This window comes from Python bivittatus, unplaced genomic scaffold (assembly GCF_059951505.1).
Source record: "Python bivittatus isolate LINGU-HERP-01145 unplaced genomic scaffold, Pbiv_v1 ctg000190_np1212, whole genome shotgun sequence".
Lineage (NCBI taxonomy): Eukaryota > Metazoa > Chordata > Lepidosauria > Squamata > Pythonidae > Python > Python bivittatus.
In genome coordinates, this window is record NW_028277042.1 from 15554488 (window position 1) to 15580089 (window position 25602).

Below are 25602 nucleotides of genomic sequence, written 5' to 3' on the forward strand. Positions count from 1 at the left end.
ATAACCTGGATTTGTTTCGGATTATCATTTCTTTTGTAATTCATTGTGTGTCGTGTAGAGTTGCTTCAGCGATTGAGGCAGTTTATCAATTGAATCACTCACTTTGGGTAAGTAAGTAAATAAATCCAAGAGCCTTACATTCCTGCTGCCTTTTTACCAAAGCAGAACTAGCTAAGAAGTTTATGCAAGAATAACTTGGCGGAGATTTCATAAGATTCTTTGCAATGACTCTTAAGAGGTTGTTGGCGATATCATTCATTATTTTGCAGCTTGCTTTGAAGCAGTGTTTTTCAAACTTGGCGACTTTAAGATGGGTGGACTTCCACTCCCAGAATTCCCCATCCAGCATGCTGGGGAATTCTGGGAGTTGAAGTCCACCCATCTTAAAAGTGGTTTTCTCAATCTACACCATTTTTTACTGCTGTAAAAGTCTCTTAAAAAACACTGCTTCGAAGTGTTAACTACCCTGGAAGCCTTTGGGGGTATATGTTCATCCCTCCTTCACTCATGTATCAACCGGATAATTTAATAAATTCACGGCAGTCCAACTTCTGCACAGCAGGAAGAGCAAAACTGCACAGCTTCCCGGGAGCACAAGCTTGTTTAAACCTCTCCCAACCTCCCTAAAAACTTGGAGAAGGAAAGCCGGCGCCAGGAGGGGAGGAAGGGGTTAAAAAGAAAAAAAGCGTGGAAGTTGCGCGTGCGCATTCCTCTTTGCCCGTCCTTCCAGCCGCGAACCAGCCGCCTCCAGCTTCTTGCCCACAAGGGGGTGGACCCAATGACGACGAGGCTTGTTGGGCGACGGGCGGGGCTTGAGGAAGCCTGCCCAATGGGAAGCGTCGATGATGCTAGGGCGGTGAAGGACGTTCGAGAGCTTACGTCGCGGGATGGAGCGCCGGAGGAGGGAAGCTCCCGGCTTTGCGAGGCAGCGGGCGGCGCGGCTCGGAGCGCTCTCATTTCCCTCCGTCCGGCGCGATGAATTCCCTGGAACAGGCGGAAGGTAAGGCGGGGAGGATGGGTCCGAGCATCCTCGCTTCGCTCCAGGGCTAGCCTATCGCGTGACCCCGCGCCCTGCCCCCCCGAGGCTCCCCAGCCTTCCCCAACCTGGCGCCCCCCGGATCTGCTGGACTTTCGTCCCCCAATTCCTCGCCTCTGCAGGCTCTGTGTTGGCCGGAGTTCATCAGGTCTAGTTCATCCCGCCAACTCGGTGAGTTTCTGAGCCTGCAGGGAGGACGGAGAGGCGAATGGGCAAACATTTGGACCATTGACTGGAGCCCCCCGGATTCCTCCCAGAATGGCCAGGATTCCTAGGGGTGCCTTCAAGAGTCGCTCTGATTCCCACGTATGAAAGAGCAGGGTCGGCACTCCAAACGAGGCCGCGTAATACAATCCCGTTCAATACAGGCAGTCCTCGCTGAACGACTGCCTCGTTTAGCGACCGTCTGCAGTGACGGGGATGAAAAAATAACTTTGCGACCGATCCTTGCCTTGACGACCTTCGCAGGTCTGTAAAGCAAAGGAAAGCTGAGATCGTGAGCACAGTTGCGGCTTCACTTAGCGGCCACTTCACTTAACGACCGAGGGGCCGGCCCCAGTTGTGGTCGCTCAACGAGGACTACCTGTATTGGATGGCGTTGTCTTACGCGCCTGTGCTGTCGTCTGATTTTGCAAAATCTCCAAACTGCTTGACTTTATTGGTACCAAAGACAACAGACAAAAGGTCTTTATTGGTACAACAGGCAGGGTGAGTGGGAAAAAAAAACGCAGGCTTGTCCAGGCACGGCCAGGAGTCAACACTGACTCGAAGCCACACAAAAAAGGGGGAAAAAATGAGGATGGGGGTGGGCAGTCATTGATCCTGCAGCTGAGTCTCTACCACTATGTTTCTCAACTTTGGCAACTTTAAGACATGTGGACTTCAACTCCCAGAATTCCCCAGCCAGCACAGAATTCTGGGAGTTGAAGTCCACATGTCTTAAAGTTGCCAAAGTTGAGAAACACTGTTCCAACCAGTTGATACTTTTCCACAGAGTAAGTGAGAACCTCCAGATGTGCAAATTGCCTCTTCCTGGGAACAGGTTACGACTGCTCTGTTGTCTTGTCTGTTCAGTTCCTTTGTGGCCATCGTGTTGCAAAGGAGTCTCTGTGGTTTCCGCGGGTAAATCTACTTTCTAAAACAGCCCTTGGCTAACCCGGTTATTCCCTCTCCCTTTTAGATCTCAAGGCTTTTGAAAGAAGGCTTACTGAATACATAGCTTGTTTACAACCGGCTACTGGACGCTGGAGAAGTAAGTTGCAGGCCTGCCTCCCGATTAAATGGGGGATCAAATTGTTCCTCTGGGTCTTCAAGAAGTTCATTTTGAGAAGTTATGCGCTGGACATCTTCTGCGTCCAGCAGAATGGTATATGTATGGTATATAATGACTATGCGTGCAGTTTACAATAAGGGTGTGTTTTTTTCTGATTAAAAAAAAGCATCAAGGTCATGTAGGCCATCTCTTCTCTTTGGATGCCTGCGAAGAGGACTTCAGTAGCCTTTCCTTCCACTTTTTGTGTTTGTTTTTTCCAAAGTGGAAACCCAGGCCTGTACTAACTGTAGATGATGTAGTTGGCCCAAATTTCCCAACAAACCTCCCTAGCCAAAATAGACCTTTAGACACAGACAGTTGCCTTACACACACACCTAAACGGTGCCCTTATCTGGCAGCGGGAAAGAGACATGGGATCAGGCTCGCAACAACACTCACCCTGAAGGGCGCCCTGCTGTCGTCTCCAGTCGCAGCTCGAAAACTGTGAATCCCACTTCTGACACCAGTTTCTGTGGAATCAAAACGCAGGACACAAATGCAGAATAATCGAGGCTTCACTGCAGTGTTTATTGAGCTGGAGGGGGACCCCACCAGAAGTTAGTGGGAGGCTCTCCCCTACAGGCAAAACGGATGCTCTGATATTTATACAGTTCTACAAGAAGGGGAAGGGAAAAAGAACGTATACGCATACGTATTCATAGGATGATGCAGGCATACCTAAATAGGCAATAGTTCTCAAGTTACTCTCTGCCCCTCTGTTATCTGCTAGTAAAACAATAGTGTCACAGAGAAGAAGAAACAAATTAGTTCAAGGTGCCAAATGCCAGGAAGAAGGCATCCTCCCTCAGGGCAGATGCCCAGGTTGCTGTGGGGATGTTTGTGATAAGGAGTTTACAACCGGCCTGGTTCACATCAGCTTCAAGGATGCTTCCGCATTCCTTTATGTTTCAATCTTATCAAGGCGATCCCATTCATCTGAGGCCTCTAAAAACTTGTCTTTTTCACCCAAAGATTCGCCCAAAGATATATTTTTCTCACATAAGCAAGCTAGTTCCCTAACGTGATTTGAATTTGATTGGTTTTAAAACTGCCAGTCACGTGTAACAAGAGTTGAAACCACAGCAGATGTGCGTGAAATGAGAAAATATAAACTGAAAGTAAGTTTCCCACGTTCTCATCCTGAGTGTGCAGGAGAAAGAGCCGAGAACATTTGGGTTTTGGGTTGTTACAGTTGGTTCCCAATGTATTGCACATAACTATATCACTTTTGTCATTTCAATTTCCCCCCAGTAATTCTTATAGTAGTCTCGGTCTGTACAGCCACTGGTGCTTGGAATTGGCTAATAGATCCTGAAACACAGAAGGTACGTTAAGCCCTACCCTTTTAATTTGCAATATAGATTCATGGAAGATATTCAGGATATTTTAGCAAGTGCTGTGGGTTCTGGAAAACTCTTATTTTTCTCCTCTAACAGTATCTCAGTGGTGTCATTACTGGCAATGTAGGACTGCATTGGTCAAAATAGAGCTTCAATACATTCCAGAAGCAGGTCTAGGTCATCATGGGAGAATTGTCCACTTCTGATTGCATCATAATTTGGGGTCTTTTAGATTTCGGAATCTAGTAACTAGAATCTCTTTAACATTAGGCCTGTCTGCCTTTAAAAAAAATCAAATTGCTAGTCCTCGTGGTAGCATAGAAAAATTAGAAATCAGGTTTATTGCTTTTTGCTAAGAATTTAGAAGGAAATTGAAAGTAGGAATGCTCACTTCCTTACAGTTTCTTGTGTTCTGTTGTTCAGTTTTCTGTTTACCCGTCTGATGTAAGAGTGCATTTTTTAAAAAAAGTTGTTTGATTCTCTTCTAGGTATCTTTTTTCACATCTCTATGGAATCATCCATTCTTCACCATTAGCTGTATTACATTGATTGGTTTATTTTTTGCTGGAATACATAAAAGAGTAGTGGCGCCCTCAATGTATCCTTTTCCAATGGTTTCATGCAGATGCCAAATGTATTACACAGCTTCTGCTATTTAGAAGACAGTAATTTAAGTGTAAGAAACTTTTAAGCATAGCATAGGTTTTGCCCCAGACTAAAATCCTTTTCCCTTCTGAAAACTAACCCGCAATTACTGCATTTTATACATACAAGGACATTTAGCTCTGTGTCTCTTTCTGGCCATAGAAAGGCAGTTGAATTACATTTGATTTTTTTTTTCATAATTTTTATCTTGCTTTTCTTATACTGATACAACAGTACAACTTGAAATAGTTATCAGAAATATGGAAAAAAGTTCTCTGCGTTGTTACACTCCAGACTTTCTCAGTGGCCATATTTGCATAGCACACTGAACACAAAGTCCGTTTTTGGCTTAGCATGTTGTACAAATCCAGTCCATATCATCACTTATCAGAAAAATAGGTTAGTTCAGTAGATGAGGCCATGCTAACCTAGCCAGGAGACTGGCTTTTAAAACGGGTTGTTTATGAGCCATTGTAAAAAAATTTTTGAACAAGTGGAAGGAAAATTAAATATTTGGTGAGACTTTCAGAAATACTTATATCAGTTTGCTAGATGAATATGAAAGCAGGCCCATTAACTACAGAGGATGGATGTTTCTTTGACCTTCGGTGCAGCATAGCCGCTCGATGTCGAACTGTCTTGGCAGAATACAATATGTCATGTGATGATGTAAGTAACTCTGGTTTCCCTGGATGACCATGTTGAGCTTTGACATTGGAAACAGAACCACTGGTGGGAGAGGGCTGTTGGTTTATTTTACCATATACAGCTGGGCTCCCAACATTTCAGATGGGCCTACTGGCCCAAACAGCTGGGGACTTCTCTCTGCTTGTATCTATTTCCTCTTCAATCTGTCTCTTGACCTAGCTTCCATGGATTGTCTCAGTCTCGTATTCAGCTAGAATGGCCCCGTGAGCAAGGTGATAAGAGATGTAGTCAAGTACATCTGGAGGCCAGCAGACTGGAGATGTCTTGGCCTTTGGCTACGTTCCTTTGCCGTTTTGTACTATATGTTCTTGGTTCCTTCCGTCGCTGGAGTGGGATAATCCAACTTGTGTGGGCAGAAAAGGATTGAGAGTGTCCACTGCAGAAAACCAGGAAGGGCTTTCTGCTGTACTTTAACAGTTCCTCTGCAGAAAAAGGCTTCAGTGCCTCTGTATGAGTCTCTGGCCTGCAATGATCTTTAAAGAGCCTGTGAAATTATGATGGATGGGGAAAATACCTGGGGCAGACAATTTGAAGTTTCTAAGCTAAATCTGAACTCCTGGGCACATACTTTGGCAAAACCCTTGTTTTCATCATCTGGGGGCAAGGAAATTAGAATTAGTTTTCATGTATCAGAGAGAGATAGAGACAGAGAATGATAGCATCCTGCCCTGCCAGGTTTCTCCTCATCAAAATACTATCACAGGATCTGTTGTGAAGTGACGGCCATTTCTTTTTCCCCACAGACTGGAAAATTAATATTGAAACCTCGGCTCCACGTCCAATAACCCATTGCTTTTGTATGTCATCATGGAAATACACGTCCATTTTTTCTTCTTCAGTACAGCAAGGCCAAACAGGCCTGCAAAACAGGTTGGTCTTCAACCGTTGATGGAAGACGGGTGAAACATCTGGTGCCTCCCAATCTTTTGTGCCTGTGCTCTGTGTTATCAGTTTCTTCTCTGACAGTATTACTGTTTCATCATCTCTAACAGCAAGGTGGTGCCGATGCAGCCCACGACACTCGCCTGCTTTTATAACGCTCAAATAATTGTAAATAGAAAATGGTTACAGTATTTGTACTTCAATTTGCCATAGCGTTTTTTATCAGTGCATGTATTTGTCGATCACGACTGTTTGCCTTCTTCCATGTCTGCAACCCTGATTTGTTGACACGTCACATCCAGAGGTCGTGCTTGCTCCAAAGGAGAAATCACTTGGTGAAAGAATTATTCTTTCTGGCTTAGTCATGAATGAGCGGGTTGACGTGTGGCCTAATTGTTTCAATTTAGCTCTTCCTTCTGGTGGCAACAGCATCAATCACTGGAACTTATCAGCAGGAGACTATTTAGCGTAGCATCCAAGTCTCGATTTTGGGTGAGTTGCTTCCTACAAGTCTGAAGGCATGGTGCAAAGCTGGCTCCATCCGTGGCCATTGTTTGGAGCCAGAACGTGGGAGTGAGGCTTGAGGGACACATTTTGCTTTTTCTTGCTAATGGAATATCAATTATTGGCCTCTACAAGTTGGAAGAACCAGAGGACAATGATTGAGCAACACACACAAACATTTGATCCGGATTGATAAGCTAAATTTTTTCGTCCTAGCTTTTCACTTTGTGCAACCTTTAGTCTGCTGCATGATCCTTAGCTTGCTGTTTTTAGCTCTTCCTCCTCTGTTTTGCTTTTGCTCTGCGTAAGAACCATGTATTGAATCTGAAATTTACACTGTGATAGTTTTGCCATGAAATTAGTATTGCTTAACTTCATACTACTTGATGAAAGGAAGTGCCAGAAATGTAACAAAACCATCTTGCTATGCTGTGGGTTTCACTTTCGCCCAGTGCAAGCAAGGAGGCCATCAACCGATTTAACACAATTGAAGAATTGGGAGTATGCGTGTAGCCTTGTACTGTACGCCTACATCCAAACCAAGTTGGGGGGGCAGCTAGGTTTTTCTAGATTTGCAGTAGCAGTTTGCAGAACCTGTCCTAGCAAGGACTGCAAAAGTGACTCGACACTGGAGAGGTTAGGCCGAAACATCAGCCTCATGGAAACCATATGAGATGCTCTGAAACCATACAGCCAGTTGTAGACCATGGTTTAAGGAAACAAGCACTGGGAGCATGCAGCTTTTCCTCTGGTGTGGGAAATTTGGTTTTTGGCTGTATTTTTCACAGACCAAAAATACCTGCCTTGGGAATATAGCCACGAGGTCAGATTCTAGATTGTTCAGTGACTTTGGTGTTCTCCATATGGGGGAATGTCTGAAAGAAACGCTATTTGCAGAAGCAAAACACCTCCCAGCTATTTTAATCAACCCTTGTTACACAGAAGTGTTAAAAACAAAAAACATGGCTGTTATCCACAGTGAGACTTTTGAAATATTGACCCAGCAATTAAATTTTAAATCCTTGTGCCTTTTAAAAAAAAACACATTCAAGCTATTTTAATAAGAGCATCACACTTAGAGATGCAACTGAGACCAAAGGGAACATCGCCCTGCAAGAATTATAGGAAGTCAATCTTTTGGATTTAGTCAATAGTAAAAACATGTACATCAACGTTTGATTTTTCTTCCTTTGCTCTTGAAATATCTTCTGTATTCCTTACATCACCTTGGCTTTTAAGCAGCTGTACATTTTTGTAAGAAATGCATATTAAATAAATATTTTATTGTTTGATCTTTTAAAAAACGCAGGAGTGTATTCGTTGGAGGTACAACTGCTGAAATCGCTAACTTCAGAAAGTTCCATTGGTTGAAAAAATGCAATATGCAGAATTAGTTGGTTTCTGCAACACAGAAATGCACGAAACCAACCAGTTCTTGGGTCTCCATAATAATTCTACAAAGAGTCATATGAATTTATAGCAAGAAATCTAACAGTAGAACATAATGATTTATACATTTTCCTATTTGGTGTAAAATGATTGTCTTATGATTAGGAGGAACATGGTAGTACCTTTTCCAACCAACAAATTTTATTAAAAGTGATATCAGACTCCTGATCTTTGTCACCATAGATCAGTGTTTCTCAACCTTGGCAACTTTAAGCTGTGTGGATTTCAACACCCAGAATTCCCCAGCCAGCCGTGTTGAAGTCCACACAGCTTAAAGTTGCCAAGGTTGAGAAACACTGCCGTAGATTAACACAGATCTCTTCCCACAATAACAACCTGAAGACTAATTACAGATTTGATTATCTATTGGGGCCCCATTCCACCCTTTTTTAAAAATTTATTCTCTTGGCTGATAAAACAAGTTCTGTAGAAGTTGAAAGACGGCCCATAATTTGCCCAAATACATCTAGTATCTTAGTATGACTTTGGAAATAACCTAAATAGCTAATTCTTGTACATTTTAATACTGAACAGTTTTTAAAATCATTTGCAAAGTACAAGAGAACGGAGCTGGGACTCAGATGTACCGTACCCAGCCCTCATCCATAATTTCCCCAAAATTACAACATGCCCCATCTTTTTCCATTGGAATGATAAATTTCAGCATTATTACATTTTGAGTCCATCTTGCCACAGATCCAATTCTGAACATCTCCACAACCTCTTTTCCAACTGATTAGAGCATGCTGGCTGGGGAATTCTGGGAGTTGAAGTCCACACATTTTAAGTTGCCAAATTTGTAAAAAACACTGAATTAGAGCATTTGACGTTAGGAAAATCTGTTACAACAGCTCTTTCCAATTCTTGGATTTTTTCTTCCCTTGGAGATGTCTCTTAAAATCTAAGGAATCGTTATGGCTTATCTACTAAGGCAAAGTTTGTTGGGGGAAGAATGCAAATTAGCAATCTATTGTTACACACTAATATGTATAGGACGAATATCCGGCTGTTGAACTTCCAATAAAGGTCAACAGCTGAAGTGCCCCCCCCTCCTGCCCCCAGGTCTCCTGGACTAGTCTGGGCCTGTCTGAACCTACTTAGCTTTAGAGGAAAAGCATCCTTTCCATTAAACCCACTACTTCAGACACCAGTGCAGTTTTGCACTCTGAACTGAGAAAATACATTGACTAGGAGGATTTTAATAGTAACTATATGGATTTTATGGGAGATGAAACTTGATCAAGACAAGATCCTGGACAACCTGGAAGATCATTTGGGGGGTACCCATCTGCATAATGGAGAAATGTCTTTGCTATTTCATCATCCTCAGAGATGGACTGTTCACAACACTCCGGTAAAAAGACATTTTTTCCTTCTTGCAAAAAATAGCTTGCATTTATTATCCAAGTGTTAAATGTAACAATAGAAATGTACGGTGGGATCCTGGGCATGTTTTCCTGATACTGATACGGTTGAATAGGTGGATCTTTAACCTTTCTTTTAAAAAAAAAAAAAAAGTAAGTCATTGAAATGTGGAGATTTCAAAATAATACTTAGCAGGCTAAAAATAAGACCTTCCAATTAGGCAGAATAATTTGGTAGGGTTTCTAGAAAGAGAGCCTTGATGAGGGGCACGAAATGGAAAAATACTCTGCGTGTGATTCCTGCGGGAAAGCAAGAATCTGTAGTTGATCCCTCCCAGCCTTTACTTATAATGGGTCTTTTAACCTTAGTGACCATCTTTAGGATAAGGATGTAATAACCCATGTCTGAAACCTCTCGAGGCACAGAAGAATTAGCCTGTAATTTCCCCTTCCTTTTGGTGCCCCTTCCTTATGGCAGAGATAGATTAGGGACCCTTCCCTGGATATTATTTCTTTCTGATACCAGACTTCCTAGTATTGTATACTGTCCCTTATAGGTGTATTGCCTCTTTCTGATAACCAGATGTCACCCAACAGTCATTCATCATAATACCCTAGGTTTGCACCGGTATGACGTGCAAGGTCATACAGAGGCTCCTAACCAATCATTATTCTTCCTTTCGGCTCTGTTTTCTTGAACTTAATGTATAAAAAACCCAATTTCTTTGTGTTTGGGTGCCTCTTTTGACAGAGGTAGCCCCTTTACTGCTGCGCAACAATGAAGGAAACATCTAAAGGTTTCTCGCGTCCAGTGAAGTTATCGGCAGTCGTCTCCAGGCAAGAACCCTGTTTTGGGTCCAACAATGTAGAAATGATTATAAAAAATGTTCATAGCTTTGTTAAAAATTACAAATAGAAAAGATAAAAACTAATACAGACTACCCAAAACAATTAAAAAAGAGATAAGCAGTTTTTTCTTTTTTATTCTTGTTTTTTGTGGTCTGTACTCATTTTTATCTTTTCTATTTGTCATCTTTAAGAAAATGAGTTGAAAAAAAAATGTTCATAGCTGACTTCACGATTTCAGAAATGCTGCTCTCTTGCCACTGACTTAAAATTAAGGAGAAAACTGCATTTAAAACATGGCTTAAAGATTGTGTAACTATCTTAATTGTCAAAACCCGGCCAGCCTTTGATGACAGCTAATCTGTGAGTCGAAAAAACCAAAGCAGGATTTATAACTCGCGTTATCAGTCGCCAACAACTGGAATGGAACTTGATTCTTCTCAACATCCCACTGGATAACTCGAGCAACTGAGCGAGCACGGCGGTTTAGCAGCTAACGCAGATCTTCCCGTCCTCCATTTACAATTCTGAAATAGTTTGAAAGTTGGGGCAGACACCATCGCCTTCATAAAAACGAAGAGAAGTCCCAGCCTCTGCCGAAATATTTGCTGGGAAACGGGGGAGGGAGAGTTGATGGCGCTTGAAAGAACGGAGCCTTACTCGGAAAGAGCAGCCCGGCCACGGGGGCGCGTGGATCACTTATTCCCACGTTCCCAAAGGGAAGGAAGGGAGGGAAGAGCGGAGCAGCGAGTCGAGGCTCCGGAGGGTCCCCACCTCCCCAAGCCCTTTAGTATTCCTATGCTATCGGATTTGTAACCCGCCTTTTGTACCAGGACCTCGGGGCGGCGGGCATCGGGCTCCCCGCACAGCCGCCCTGCCAGGGAGCCGCGCTGAGCGCGCGCCGGGCCCGGGAAGCGGCGCCTCCCCGCTCGTCCCCGGCCCCTTCGCCGCTGCCGCGGGTCAGCCCCCGCAGCAGGCAAAGGAGGACGGCCTTCTCTCCGCCCGGCCTCCGGAGCGCAGGAGGCGACCCTTGGCTGGAGCCGCCGGCCCTCTCCGCGGCTCGCCGCCCCAGGGCTGAGCTTTACGCACGGCTTCCGCGTTGCTTCTTTCAACTCGCGCCGCCGGCATCCCCCGGCTGGGACGGGGGGCGGCTGGCCGCCGGGAAGAAGCTGGCAAAAACCCGGAGCGCCGTGTAGAAGCGGATAAAACGCGGGCCAAACCGTGCAGAGCCCGCACGCCCACAAGGACGCGCCGGAGGGCGAGCGGGGCGCGCTGCGCCACCCGCGGCCGGGTCTTTGCCCGGCTGGAATCCGGGGGCGCTCCGGCCGCAGGCGCGGGGAGGCGGGGGGCAGCGCCAAGCGGGACCCAAGGGACGCCCCCCCAACCGATCCCGCCGCTCGGTCGCTGCAGCCCAGCCCAGCCCAGCCCAGCCCCTATGGCGCCTGCATCCGGGGCGGAGAGCGGCGCCTGCGCTCCAGCCGCACACGTGGGAAAGGCCGGCCAGCTCTTCCCGGGTCCCTTCCGTGGGAACGGGCGGCGGCGGCGGCGGCGCGGTTATGGGCAAGACCAAGGCCCGGCGGTTTCGCCCGCCGCCCTTTGCGCCCGCGGGGAGCCTGATCGAGCAAGCTGGGGAGGCCGACGCGGAGGAGGACGGAGACTCTCCGGCCGCCGAGCTGCTGGAGAAGGTGAGGGAGGGGAACTCGCCTCCCGCCCCGGGCAACCCGCGCTGTTAAGGGGGTTGCCAACTTACTGGCGAGGAGGGGAGAGCTGGCTGCTGCTGTGCAGGCTGCAAGGGGTGGGAATAGAGTCGGCCGCTCGTGGGGTGGAGAGGACCGGGGCTGCTTCCGCGCATGCCGAAGAGAGGGCAAAGGGGGGCAGCAGCTGACCGGGAGAGGAAATAGGGGTCCTTGGGGTGTGTTCCCCTGGCCTGCTGGAAATTGCAAGTGGAGTTGCTAACGCACCCGGAAAATTGGCCCTGGCGTGCTTCTGTGCATCCTCTAATGAGATTGCTAAACCATTAGTACCAGCCCCAGAATTTGCAGCGGGACGGGGGGTGCGCCCCGAAGGGCAGAGTGCGTTTGTTGGACGGGCAAGGTGTATCCCTGCAAGTAAGACGCTTAAAACCAATAATATATTCATTTTAAGGTTGTCCCAAATGGGACTGGGAAAATTCAGGGCTGCAGCCAGCCATCTGAAAGATCGTTGACTTGTGTGTGTTAGGATCTGAGGTGGAGAAAATGCGCTCTGCTCATGCCCAGGAGTGTGCATAGGTTTAAATCCAGTTGTAGGGCCCTCCAGGAATCTTCAAAATGGATTTGCTGATCTTATTTAAATGCTCCAGCAAATGTCTTCACTCTCGGTGGTTCTAACTTCCTGTGATCAAAGTTGAAGGCCAGAGTTTAAGACAGATATGGGGACGGGTTCAGACATTGTGCTGAGCCACTGTTTGCTTTAAAAAGCCATAGACTGGCTTCTCTCATCACGCTAAGCTATGAATGGTTAGTTTACTTTTGGCTTCGTGTGCTGTGCAAGTCAAACCAGTCAACTGCAGTGAAGCCAACTATGGCATAATAATACCTTACAAGTCTTTGGCGTGGAAGAGCTATGCTTTATCATTGGAAGATAATTATTTTTAAAGAAGTAAACCGCGGCAGAACATTATTGCAAACTGAGCAATAATGTCAATCTGTCAACTATAGTCTATGAATCTCACCAATTATATGCTGCCCTGAGTACTCTTTCTGAACAAAAAGGTGGCATAGAAATCTTACAAATTAAGTAACTGGCTTCATACAACGTGCGTTAACCTAAACCTTAATGCAGTGTTTTCCAGCCTGGGCAAGTTGCAGAAGTGTAGACGATCTCCCAGAATTCCCTAGTGGTCATGGCCATTGTGCAGAATTCTGGGAGTTGAAGTCCACACACTTGGAAGTTGCTCAGGTGGGAAAGTCTGGCTTAGCCTGATGTGTGAGCCAAGCCAGTGTTGTCATGACTTGTGTTATACTGGAGTCCTGTTCAAGCATTCAGAGTAAACTTTTGTCCTAGTAAAGCCGTTGACTAGACTTAGACCCAGCAAGAGTAATCAGAAAAGGGATCCATGAGATTCCTTTATGACCAACTGATGTAAGCTTCATCTCTCTCTGCCCCCCTTCCCCTCTCTTTGCCTTTCTAGCTGCAGCACCCCAATGCTGACGTGCGTGAATTTGCTTGCGCCAACATTTCCAAGATGTTGCAACAACAACAAACAATCCCGGCTTTTGTGCAAAGAGACGTGGTTCGGCGACTGGGTCCGCTGCTGCTTGATCCAAGCCTTGTGGTTCGGGAGACGGCGGCGGGAGCTCTTCGGTGAGTGATGGACGATGAAGAGGAGGCCGGGGCAAAGCATGGTTTAGGCTAGAATGTGGACCGGCTATCCGGGGTCTTTTGTGCAAATGAAATAAGGGGGTCAGTTCAGTAAACCTGGGGTTACCATACTGTCAAAAGACCTAGTCATGGTTAGGTTCAGTACAGTTTTGCTACACCTTTCAGAAATTTGTCTGAATTGTCGTTATTGAGTTGTCGTTCTGTTCCTAGAAGCCATAGAGTCTGCTCAGATGGGCTTTGTGTGAACAAGCCTTATGCTTGCAATTTCTACTCAGTTTCTGTAAGCCTTGCGAGGTAGTCCAAACAAGCACACCCAGAAGTAATAGCTCTACTTTATTGTAAGGTTATGTTAACTGAATCTTGGAAGTCAGAAAGTACAGTACATCTCTCTCCTTCTCATCTTTACAGTCCAAGAACCTAGGGAGCGTCGCTTCCAAGACATTTGCTATGTCCCCATTCCTTCTGCAGACTCAGATTTCGCTTATCAGACCGTTGTCTAGTCATCTGCTCTTTCAACTGTCTCCCAAGGTCATTCCCACATACCATTACAATGTCTGCCCCTTCTCTCTCTATGTTTCTCTTGATTCAAAACTTTCTGACCTACACAGGTTAGCAAGATCAAATCCATGTTTCTCATCCTGCTTCCTAGGGAGTTCTTCCCAATAAGATGTTTTTTCCCACCCAGAGGCAAAAAGTTTCTCAAAAGTTTTCAATTTTTTTTTGGTTTAGTTTATGAATCTTCCTCATCGCTGTGTTGTTCCTGATCCTTATCTTGAGAAACCTTTATAAATGGCTGATTAAAAAACAAATTGGCAAACTAATGTGGACTTTGGCTTTGTTACAGAAATCTCAGTGCCTGTGGAGGATTTGAAGTTTGCAATGATATGGTCACTAAAGACATCATGACTCCTCTTGTAGCTTTATTGAAGGAGGTATGTAATAAGAATGTGAGTGCTTTGAAATAATTCTGCAGAGGTGCTTTGGAATATGCGGGAGCATGAACACAGCATCTCTTTAAAGAACCATATCTTTTTGTGTCACTTAGAGTCTTTCTGAATCATAGTAAGCATGGTGGCTTTAAAGAACCAGCTCATTAAAGCAGCTTCGTCTTTTCCAGGCTTGAACTGAAGCCTGAAAAAAGAAATGACTGCTTTAAAGAGATGCTGTGCTCATGCACCCATACATTATACGACGTTTTTCAAAGCATGCACAGATCAGTAATATGGTAGATAATGGCCATTCTAATCTTACTTTTGCTCTGAATTTGCTGATTGGCTATAGGGAGGCATTTCATTGATTGTACTCAGATAATTGGGCTAGGTTGTTCAGTAATTTGTTTGGCCTTGACTTAACTCAGGCTGTAAACCACAGATCATTTATTCAATAAATTACAATTGAACAAACCATGGGTTAATACAATTTGCAAACCAGGGCATTCTTGGGCTTGGTCTTTCCCTGAATCATCTGATCCAAATCAAGATGGGCTCGCACAGTACAAGGCAAATGTAAACCCTTGTTCAAGTTAAGGTTGACTCTTGATGACTCCATGGAGGTATCTGTAGCTTTCTTGTCAATGACATGGAAATGATTTCTCAGTGCCTTCTTTGGAGATGTTTTTTCTACTTTCCACTCCACCTAAACTTACTAACAGCTTTCCTGGTAGCCTAACATCCAGAACTAGGTTTGTTCCTGCTTTCCTTTTCAAGATCATATACAGCTGATTAGGTTTTGTTATCTGACTACTAAGCTATAATAAACCATAGCCACAGTTGGCTGGGTTCACCAGTTCTGCTAAACCATCAACCACGGCTGACAAGCCAGAATAGTTAGGTTCATTCAGCAGACTGGGCCAGAATGAAACAACTCCCGTTTGGTTTAAGGTGACGGGTGAACCAGCCTGCAGAAATGGGTATCCAAAAAATCTTTTGAAGAATGAAGGAGCTTGGAGGAGACCCCTGGAGGCAAGGGTGTCTTGCACTCTTCTCATCAGGACCATGTCAGCATGTACTTATTCTAATTTTTGTTCTTTTTTGGCCTACTTCGATCAAACAGTGCCGGGCAGGACTTACCGAAAACGATGTTTCCCTGAAGGAAGACAAGCAAGCAGAGAAGAACCATACCGAGGACATTGCTAATGAAGCAGTGAACCTGCTGTGGAATGTCTGGTGAGCTCCATTGGGAAGTTCTTGGCTTCAGGACCAGCTGAGGGTATTTGGGGAAGAGGGAATCCATTGACTGTGTCCTCCTCTCCAGACTCTTGTGGACTTGGGCATGATGTGTGAGCTCAGCCCTCTTTTGAGAAAGTCGAAATATATTATAAATACAATGATTTAATTAACGTTGCACGTGTCAGTGTCTGTGTGTGTTGAGGAAGGATGGGAGTAAAAGCATGTGGATCTCAGTTGGTAGAAGGTAACATCTTTATCTTCTGTTGTTATTGGGTAAATCATTTAGGTTTTAGTTAGAAACCAATCAATGCTAGGGGCTGTGGACACTTCAAATGTTGTTTGAAAGAAGGATGTTAGAAGTTGTGTGAGCAAGAAGCTCTCTGCTATTCATTAAAGCAAGTGTGACTTTTTTTCCCCCCCAGCCTTCTGGGGCAAAATGTTGTGCCAGCGACATGACCTCATTAAAGCAGCTGCATCTTTTTTTCAGGCTTGTACAGACACCGGGGGGGGGGGGGACAAACACCATGCCTGCCTTAATGCATAGCAAAGAGGTCCTATGCTCGTATGAGTTCCAAAACAGTTCTTTCAAATCATTTTTGAACCATGCAGAGTTATAAGTTTGCAATGTTTGCTTATAAATCAGTAGACCCTTAGGGATTATTGGACGACTGGCTAAACCTTCTTTAATGTCTCTACTAGTGAATGCAACAGTACGGCAGTAACGGTATTCAACAAAGAAGGATGCTTAGATGTTATTCTCCAATATCTGAAGAGATTTCCTACGAATGTAGACCTGGCTATCGCTGTGGGTAAGAGAAGGAGATACCTTCCTTTTTACTGGATGTGCTTTAGCAATTCCTGCTGGTATGAAGCTGTCTGTATAATTTACCAAGTGAAGGGACTATTGGTAGTTTGGAGCAGGAGTGGGTGAAATGTGTTGCCTTCTAATTTTTGTTTATTTTTGTTTTTCATTAACTTGTATCCTGCTTTTAACCTTTTTTTCTAGGAAACATTTAAGGGGCAGATGGCAAAAGGATAATAATTTAAAATTTATATGCCGCCCAGAGTCCCCCTCTGGGGGAGATGGGGAGGCATATAAATTTAATAAATAAATAAAAATAAAAGAAACCTTTCATGGTTAAAAAAAACTTAAAAGATAGCATCAGATAAAGATGAAAGTGAGCATTAGTAGAAATAAACTAAGAACAGTATCAAGTAGTTAATCCTATTTTTCTGAAACACAAAGAACACGGTTAGGAAGATTGATTTATGAGTTTCTGACTTGGATTTGTGTCTCAGATTTAAACACTGATGTCCTTCTCTGCCTTCACAGCATCCTGTTTGCAGACGGTGACGGAAGATAACCCGGATCTGCTTTGGTCTTTCGATGCATCTGCGCATCAGGCACTGGAAATGGTCATGTTATCATCGGACAAAGACATGGAGCACATCCTTTTACGGACACTGGTGGCAGGTATGTTTTGACTGGGTGCTCACTGTGGCAATGGTGTGCCAGAGTGTAGGGGGAAAAGTCACAACTCCGTGGTTTGCACATGGGAATTCCTCGCATCAATCTCTGGCATCTTCAGGTAGCTTTGGGGAAAGATCCTATCTGAAGCTCCCAGTCAAAGGCTGGGTGTGGGTATCTCAGGAAACCATGTTGTGATGTCTTCATTTCTGGCTTAGTGAGTTATTGGAACTTACCTGTAGTAACTAACCATTATGTGTGAACCAAACCATTACAGCTTAATCAACAAACTCTTATTGAGAAAATGGTTACTCCATCTTACTCCATAGTTACTCTCCATTTTAGATGGTTAGTCCATCTAAAAGTAGAGAATGGCCTGTATAGAACATGTTTTATTTTTGACTTTATCTCATTTGTGGCCATTATGGCTTGTTCAGCAAACCATTGTAGACAAATCGGCTGAGTGCAGTTTGTGAATCTAGCCAATGTTGAGCTAGTAGAGTGCTGCTTGCAAATTGTGGACGTTAACAATTCCAGTAGATCTGAAAGATTCTGGGTTGGGGAAGGCTTTGCTAGAAGGTGCCTAATGAGTCTGATTGGAGTAAAAGAACTGCCAGTTACTTATTTCAGGTGTTGTAAGTTGGCTAGTAGACCTTGTAGAGCCAGAAAATTGAAGGCACTGTTCCTGATTCTAAAGGCAGCACGCTTTGTACTAGTTGTGGTACAACTTTCCGGAACGTAAGAGAGTGAAAGACTCTCTTGTGGTTGCAGTTTGGGGTTGTCCCTTTTCTCTTGCAGAAGAGATGCTCCTGTGACCAGATTTGGCTGGCTGATATCTACCTTAACCTTTTCCTTGCCTCAGGGGTAATATGGAATGTAAAGAGCACCGTGCCTTCCAGTAGCCAGGCGGGAACCATCAATGCCATCCTGAAGATTTTCTCTGACTGTTTAGAGGTAGACGCTGGTGAGACAGTCATTCAGATGAAGGAAGCTGAAACAGAAAGGTTGAAAACGTCTGCTGAAGGAAACGGGGTTGATGGAGGTAACTCAGTACGGGTAGAAGATGATGGCATGGAAGAGGAAACTGGAGGAATCACCCAAGGGGAAAAGGACATGTTGGATCTACTCCCAGTAAGTGGCTGATTCTGGTCTCTAGAGGTGGCACACCAGGGACTCCTTTATAAGGATAAGACCAAAAAAAAACACCTTTTATTTTCTTTCTTATTTGCTGGCTGAAAAAAGCCTCATGCATAGCATCCCAAAATGAAATTCTTGCTCTGCTGTCCATAGCGTCTTCTGAACTGTTCTTTGCCTACTCCCAGTTTTTTCTCTCTTTCTCTCCATCCTAGCTTTCTCTTTTCACTACTTCTCCCTAGTTCTCTATCATCATCATCATCATCATCATCATCATCACCATCTAGGAAGGGGCAATCCTAACACTGATTTAGAGGGGGGAGATAGCAGCATTTATTTTACTGGAATTTGAGAAACAGAATTTAAATAAGCCATGATTTAGCTGGATAGGAGGGCCAGCCCAACTATCTGACTTCGTATAAAGACAACGCCCCGTGTTCTTTGCTTCGTAGTGCAGCCAGCAGGAGCTGAAGCAAGTGAGCGCATTACTTCTGGCTCAGCAAACCACCCTGGAAATCATTGTCAATATGTGCTGCAATGAAGGTATATCCGTGGCTCTCCTCTTATATGTAGTTTTCCCCAACTTGGTGGCTGTCTTAATACGTGATGCCTAATGAGGGTATTTACTCTGGGCCACAGTTTTTGTCCCCCACCCCAATCCACAGACTGGGCAGGGTATAACAGAGTTACCATACGGAGTAAGGCATACTATGTATAGGAATGCCACAGATGGCCACCAGAAACTTTTGATCTTGGTTAAAGGCGTGTGGAATAGTTGAAGACCTACTAAGTTTATTCACACAACCTGTAAAGCTTGTTCAGTTTCAATTGTGGTGAAGCTCTTGCGTCTTTGCATGTTGTGTGAACCCAGTCTGTTGGGTAGCTTGTGCAAATGCTGCCCTAGATGTCTCAGCTTGCACCTTCATGCTTACCGCAAGCAGTTTGTCCAAAAAGAATGTGGTATAATAACGGTTGCATGTATAATCTCTGAAGCGCGGAAACAGAAAAATTGGCATTTGGTTGAGAAGTTGGCATCTGGGGAATTCAAGGTGGCAGACTACAAATAAAGCTGTAGCAATTCCTTTGGGATGTTGACGTGTGTGGCTTCCGTTTCCAGACGCCTCGGATGAAGAGTGGGAAGAGTTGTCGAGTAGCGATGAAAGCGATGCCTTTCTCGACAACAGTTATGAGGAAGATGGAAAGCTGCTTTCTCCACTGTGCCTTTCAGCTGAAATTCACACCGCCCTTGTCCACCACTTAATCCCAAAGAAGGTCACCACCTCTTCTTTGACTTCGCACTACGATCTTTGTGTTTCCAAATGCGGCTTCCATTTCCAGAGCCTGGGATTGAATTTACTTCATTATCGGTTCACTGAATAATCCACAGTTGGCTGAGTTCACGCCACATCCTAAGCCTTAAACCGTGGATTACAGGGGTATGGTGGAGTTCCCACAGTACAGTAGCCTTCCTTCTCTTCTCCAGCCTGGTGCCCTCCAGATCTGATGGGCAGGTGGCAGGATACTAAGCCAGAATCAAACCAGCCACACTAAGGCTTGGGATGATGGGTGAATTGGGTCATAGTCTCCCAGGGCCTCACAAAAAGGTACTTGTTGTATTTTGGGTGGGAGGTGGGAAAAGTATTGTTGGAAAAGGTTTCTCTGCCAGATCATACATAAAGCATTGGGTTTTTTCTAAAGGGGTTCTCTTGATCCTGCACCTAAGAAAGCCATTTGGGTTTTTTGGCCATAATAAACATTACGTACGTCAGAAATCTGGTGGTTGGAAGGGAAATAACCCTGAGAACAAGGATGGTGAGAGGAGTATCCAAGAAGGGGTCATGAGTGTGATATAGTTCCCTTCTTCACAGAATGGAAGGAGTATACGTTAATACCATTGCTTGGAGAATTGTCAGAACAGGAATTCGTGTTCTGCAGCTTGGAAGTAGCGGTTGAATGCCTGCATAATTCTGCATATTTGGCCTCCTGCCTTCTTGACTCAGTGTGTGATTTGTTGAAGTTTTGTTAGCCGTAGCATGAAGGAATGGGTCATCCGGGAGCATTTGAAAACGATCCTGGCCAAAGGATTCTGAACATAGCTTTGCCATTGAACAATAAAAGATCATAATCTTTAAAATAAATAAAGGAAATTGCGATGGTCTCAGGAACGTGTGGTCACTTCCACGTTCTGTGGGGATATTGGGCTCTTCTAAGAATTGGGGCCTTTTGCAGAACATCGATGATGGACCATAGCTGTTCTTTCCTTTCTGCAGATCCTGGACAAAACTGCTTTTCCTAGCAGGGCTACTGTTGACGTCTGTGTGCAGCACCCATCTTGGAAGCCTCTGATTAAAAAGTAGGTGACTTGTTTTCATCCAGTTTCCCTGTCACCTTCTTAAGAGAACTTAGTTTTGTTAGCAAATAAGCAGAATAAGGGTGTTGACTTCAGGCTACATGCTGACGGCTGGTTCCTGGCATTGGAGGCCTCAACGTCGCTCTTGACTCTGTTCTGTTCTCTTTCAGGTTGAACATGATCCAGTACAGAGCACTGACCTGTCTTCACAGCATCTTGCTGGTGTCGGACGTGGATAGCCTCGGGGGACCTTTGGTGCTTCAGTCCCTGTCACAGCACTTGTCGCAGTTAATTTTTTCTCAGCCAGGTTTGCTTGAGGCTTTGATTTTAGGCTCTTTCTAGCTTGGTAGGACTCGAGTTCTTCCCCGCTGCCGTTGTTCCTCTTCCTTCCCAATCGCTCTGCTAATTGCATTCCATTTTAACGACTGGGCTTCCTGCGGTTTTGTCTCTGTGCACACTGTGACAGTAGGCTTATTTATTTAAGATATGCATGAGCAAGTGAGCACTTGCTTGGCAGCGTGGCATGGAATACCATTGCCAGAGGCCTTTGAATCAGCATTGACTCCCAATGATACCGGGACAAGTCTGAGCAGTTCTTTAGGCAGCATTTTCAGAAATGGTTGGCCCTTGCCACCTTCGTCGGGCTGAGAAAGAGGGACCGGCCCAAAGTCACCCAGCTGGTATTCAGGACTAGAATTTGTGGTCCCCCAGTTTCTAGCCTGGTCCCTTAAACCAGTGTTTCTCAACCTCGGCAACTTTAAGATGTATGGACTTCAACTCCCAGAATTCCCCACCCAGCATGGCTGGCTGGGGAATTCTCAACTCCCAGAATTCCCCAGCCAGCCAAGTCCATACATCTTAAAGTTGCCGAGGTTGAGAAACACTGCCTTCAACCACTACATCAAACGGGCTCATGCATACGTGTGTGTTTAGAAAATTGGGATATTTTTTTTTCCCAAACGGTAATTAAATGATGATATGCAGTTTATTTCAGATTTAAAGTTTCAGGCTTGAAAAGTTCAACCTGAAGAAAGGAGATAAGTTCCAAATCTCTGTTTCAGCCTTTCCAGGATGGCTATGTCTGGTCTGACGTGCCCCGAAACCCAAAACAGAACCCGTTTTGAGCTTGAATGCTAAGCTTGTTGTCAACTTGAAGCGGGTCTGATTCAACATGCTTTGCGTGCTCCTAGTATTAAGTCATCTGTTTTTGGATTTTATTTTATTTTTTTGAAGCTGTAAATAAACAGCAAAAAACCCTCCCGTACTGCCAAAGAATGGTGATCTGTAGCCACATTTCAGAGGCACAAATTTGTGAGACTTTGGTGGCTACTAGCAGGTTGCTAAATGCTGATTTTAGAAAGGTTATTCCACTTTTGACATAAAAATAATTCAGGGTGACTGGCAAGAGAATTAAGAACGTCCCTGAGAAAGGTTCCATTTAATCTTAGAGAATTTGGGACTTTGCCTAAAACATCTCCAAAGAAACACGAGAGCCACAAAGTCAACGTGGACTGTATTTTCCAGGCCATGTACAAATATTAATAGAACATATTTACTCTCAAAAAATGTACGTAACTTCTTGTGTTTTGAGCACAAACAAAATGTGCTTTTTCCTTTTGGACAGAATTTTCAAAAGAAGTAGAGTTTCTGGAAGCTGTCACCAGTGCGTTGCGAGCTCTTCTGCAAATGTTGGCATCAAATAATATACCTCAAGTGAGTTTTTTGGACACGTTGGCCTCTAATATTAGAGTTTCCACAATCTGATTATAAAACATCCATATGATATGAAGTAGTTAAGTTATGCACGCATGTAGTTTCTTGAAGATCTTTTGAATTGAACAGGAATGGGGAAGGGGGTCAGCCCCACTTGTCTTGAAGGAATTCAGGAAGTCAGTATGACTTCGTCATGCTGAGACAGGATCTGTTTGCAAGTAACAATAAACCCTAATGATGTCTGGCTTCAAACTTGGCTTCCCTAATTATTGAATAAGTTCATGTTGTCTGAATCCAGCACATAAGGCCATCATCTAAACCAGTGTTTCTCAACCTTGTCAACTTTAAGATGTGTGGGCCTCAACTCCCAGAACTCCCCAGCCAGCATGGATTCATGTTTCACACTAAAGCAACATTTTTAAGCCATGGTTTCTTGCACAAACCATAGCGTCCTGATTTGACCATAGCCTTCAGCCCTGAGGGCTAGTTTCACACATTTTAGACTATTTACCCTAGACGTATGTGTATAGTGCTGAAACTGAAGTAGAGCTGGGAAAGAGTACCTCTGAGCATATGCAGAGTATTTTTCCCTCTCTATTCCTGCTCATGCTGGTGGAATGGCCTCTGAAGGCCCCCGGGATGGTTTGTCCACACGCCTACGCTGCTGCCCTTTTCTTTTGCACTTGAAAGAAAAATGTTTCTAAAAAACACCTTTCTAGGTACATTGGGGTTGTAGTTCCAAGAATTCTCAGCCCATGTGGCTGTTGGGAGTTGCAGTCCCAGCACATCTGGACAGCTCCAGGTTGGATGTTTGACTTGGAGGCTGAGAAGAGGATTTTTTCTTCCTCTTCGTTTAAACAGTGCATGACTCCGGAGCAGTTGATGACTCTGTGTGACACCGGTATCCAGAGCAAAAATGTCAGTGTCCGAGTCAACGTCGTTAGCATTTTAGGAATCGCTGGGAGCGTGCTTGCAAAAGTGGAAAATACCACCGAAACGCTAAAGGTAAAGTCAGTTGCTCGTTGCCATCTCGCTTTTAATGGGAATGTTAACTGCTTGGAAGATGGTTAGTCCTTCTTTTTTTTTCCTTTCGGTTGTACGCTTCCCTGTTGCAGAATATTGGGAAGTTCCTGCTCAACGTTGCGACAAAAGATCCTTCCCTCGTGGTGGTCGGAGAAGCGCTGGACGCCCTCTTTGACGTTTTTGCTGATGGCAAAGAAGCGGAAAGTGCAGCAGAGGAAATAAAATTGCTTTATGCGCTTAAGGAATTCCAGCCCGTTTTCAAGTCACGGGTAAGCATACTGTTTCCTAGGAAGATGTAGAGGAGGAAACGCTAATGTGGTTTAGGAAAGCATTCACGTTGCAAATCTGAACAGTTAACTTTCTTGCCCAGTGGCATTCATTCGTGGATTTCCTAAAAATCCCAACATCTGGTTTATTTTAAAATCCCCTCGTTACTAGTCCTCATGGTTTCAGCAATGCATTTTGAAATGAGATGGGTAGCCTCTTTGTAACTGGCAGCTCTGTTTAACTTTTTTTAGTACAGGAGGGCTACAATGATGTGGAAGCAGGCAGGTTTTGTTTCTGTTTCATTTTATTTCCTGGGATGGGGGAGTTTGGATTATCCATCCATCCATCCATCCATCCATCCATCCATCCATCCATCCATCCATCGCCTGCCTGCCTGCCTGCCCCTCTCTCTCTCTCTCTCTCTCTCTCTCATCTATCTATGAATGATTAACTAGAGTTAAGCCCATTTCAGAGCCTCTGTGAAGGTTTTGTACGTTTCCCATGTCAAAATGGTGAGAAACCATGTCCCTCATATTCCCTCTTGTGGGCTTTGCCCAATGAGGGTGGTTCAGATAAAGAAAATGTTGGCTGAGGCTTGGAGCTTTGTGCCATTCACATCCCAAGCCTTCTGTCCCCCTTGAGAGGCCAGTTTTGGGGGGGGGGGAAAAAAAGGTGCTCCCCCCATTTGAAAAATGCACATACCTGGCCAAAGGGAACAGAAAACCAAGACGGTAAGTTAATATGGGTGCATTCATCCCAGAACAACCAGACCCTTACAGCTTTGGCATGACTGAAAGAGACATTGGAGGGGAGAGTTTACGTCACCTGACATTAAAGGAATCTCGCTTGTTTCTCAGTAGTAGCAGTTCACCCATTTGGCTGCATCTGCTTGTGGTTTGGGGCACTTCTCCGATTGCCGGCCCTGCTGCTTTTTACTTCATGGCTTAGATGCTGACTCTGGATGGATAACGTCAAACAGGGTGCAGAGAGTCAGGAAGATGACCTCGACAGAGATAGGCCAGATGCATTACCAAAGTGACTAGCGGAAAGACACAGCTGAAGTGCAAAGCAAGCAGAAAGTTCTCTAATTCGCATGAGTACAAGGGGTGGGGTGGAGTGCAGTTCAAGCATAATCAGACTAGCAAGATTCTGTTACTGTAGCCGATACTGAAATAAGTTGTCCTTTGGTTTGGTCTAGACCAGTGTTGTCCAAACTTGGCCACTTGACCATGCTGGCTGGGGAATTCTGGGAGTTGAAGTCCACTCATCTTAAAGTGGCCAAGTTTGGACAACGCTGGTCTAGATAGTGGGGCTGACACGGGCCATTTTTTTTAAAACTGCAGATGCGAAAGGAGGGCAGAGGACAGTACAACACCGAGCAGCTGTGCGTTCTAGACAACGTGAAGCTGAATTTAAGAAGATTTATTGCCTATCAAGAGACGTTGGACGGAAAGAAAAAAGTCGGGTAACAAAACTGCGAGAAAACAGCCAAGCTCGGAGAACCCCAAGGACTCTACAGTTCAACCCGGAGCTACATACATTCTTTTCTAGGGGGAAAAAAATGTTTTGGAATAGAAACAGGATGGAAAGTTCTATTTTTAATATGGTTTATTAAATATTTTAATCATGAATTCTATAAGAACTTGCAGTAACAGCTATTAGGAAAGAAGGGTGATGGTCTGCTTTTCATATTATATTTGTTATATTGAAGGGAAAAACGGAGGGGCAGAAAAAAGCACTGAAATGGATTTAGCCCCAGAAAGTGTCAAAATGTGTCCTTAATGTTAAGGAATATTTTGAGTTCCTGGATGCTCTAGGTCAGGGTGGTTTCATTTAGAAAAAGAATGAGCAAAAAAATCCAAAATAAAGAATTGGTCTCCCTGATGGTGGCCCCCATTTTTTTAATGTGGAGAAATAGTTCCTAGATGACAGACTTCAGGATTTTCTCTCTGTCTCTCTCTTTTTTTTTAGAATAAGAACAATATATTAAAAAAGGGGTAAAAAAGAGAAGATTCCTGATGGTTTCATTT

At 44.5% G+C, this 25602-nt stretch overlaps 2 protein-coding genes across 2 annotated transcripts; both read left to right on the plus strand.

Annotated features, from left to right (window-relative positions):
- Window positions 1-874: 874 nt before the first annotated feature.
- On the plus strand, window positions 875-8007 carry CNEP1R1 (CTD nuclear envelope phosphatase 1 regulatory subunit 1). Its single transcript, XM_007437945.4, has 6 exons — window positions 875-1000; window positions 2217-2288; window positions 3600-3673; window positions 4177-4286; window positions 4948-5002; window positions 5785-8007. The coding sequence occupies exons 1-6, from the start codon at window positions 976-978 to the stop codon at window positions 5824-5826; spliced, it is 378 nt and encodes a 125-aa protein (XP_007438007.1). The 5' UTR covers window positions 875-975; the 3' UTR covers window positions 5827-8007.
- Window positions 8008-11229: 3222 nt separating this feature from the next.
- Window positions 11230-25203, plus strand: HEATR3 (HEAT repeat containing 3). Its single transcript, XM_088136118.1, has 15 exons — window positions 11230-11771; window positions 13259-13431; window positions 14294-14381; window positions 15502-15614; window positions 16317-16426; window positions 16951-17091; window positions 17948-18216; window positions 18672-18762; window positions 19337-19491; window positions 20490-20572; window positions 20740-20876; window positions 22194-22282; window positions 23144-23287; window positions 23398-23574; window positions 24916-25203. Exons 1-15 carry the CDS (start codon window positions 11643-11645, stop codon window positions 25039-25041), a joined length of 2025 nt encoding a protein of 674 aa, XP_087992244.1. The 5' UTR covers window positions 11230-11642; the 3' UTR covers window positions 25042-25203.
- Window positions 25204-25602: the final 399 nt, after the last annotated feature.

What these genes read in the sequence shown, in the direction of transcription:
- CNEP1R1 (XM_007437945.4), top strand. Translation starts at nt 976, where the DNA reads ATGAATTCCCTGGAACAGGCGGAAG. An exon ending in TAGATCCTGAAACACAGAAG is followed by an intron (nt 3,674 to 4,176) that starts GTACGTTAAGCC and finishes ATTCTCTTCTAG; the next exon opens with GTATCTTTTTTCACATCTCT. An exon ending in AGAGTAGTGGCGCCCTCAAT is followed by an intron (nt 4,287 to 4,947) that starts GTATCCTTTTCC and finishes CCTTCGGTGCAG; the next exon opens with CATAGCCGCTCGATGTCGAA.
- HEATR3 (XM_088136118.1), top strand. Translation starts at nt 11,643, where the DNA reads ATGGGCAAGACCAAGGCCCGGCGGTTTCGCCCGCCGCCCTTTGCGCCC. An exon ending in CAATATGTGCTGCAATGAAG is followed by an intron (nt 18,763 to 19,336) that starts GTATATCCGTGG and finishes TTCCGTTTCCAG; the next exon opens with ACGCCTCGGATGAAGAGTGG. An exon ending in AGCCCGTTTTCAAGTCACGG is followed by an intron (nt 23,575 to 24,915) that starts GTAAGCATACTG and finishes TTAAAACTGCAG; the next exon opens with ATGCGAAAGGAGGGCAGAGG.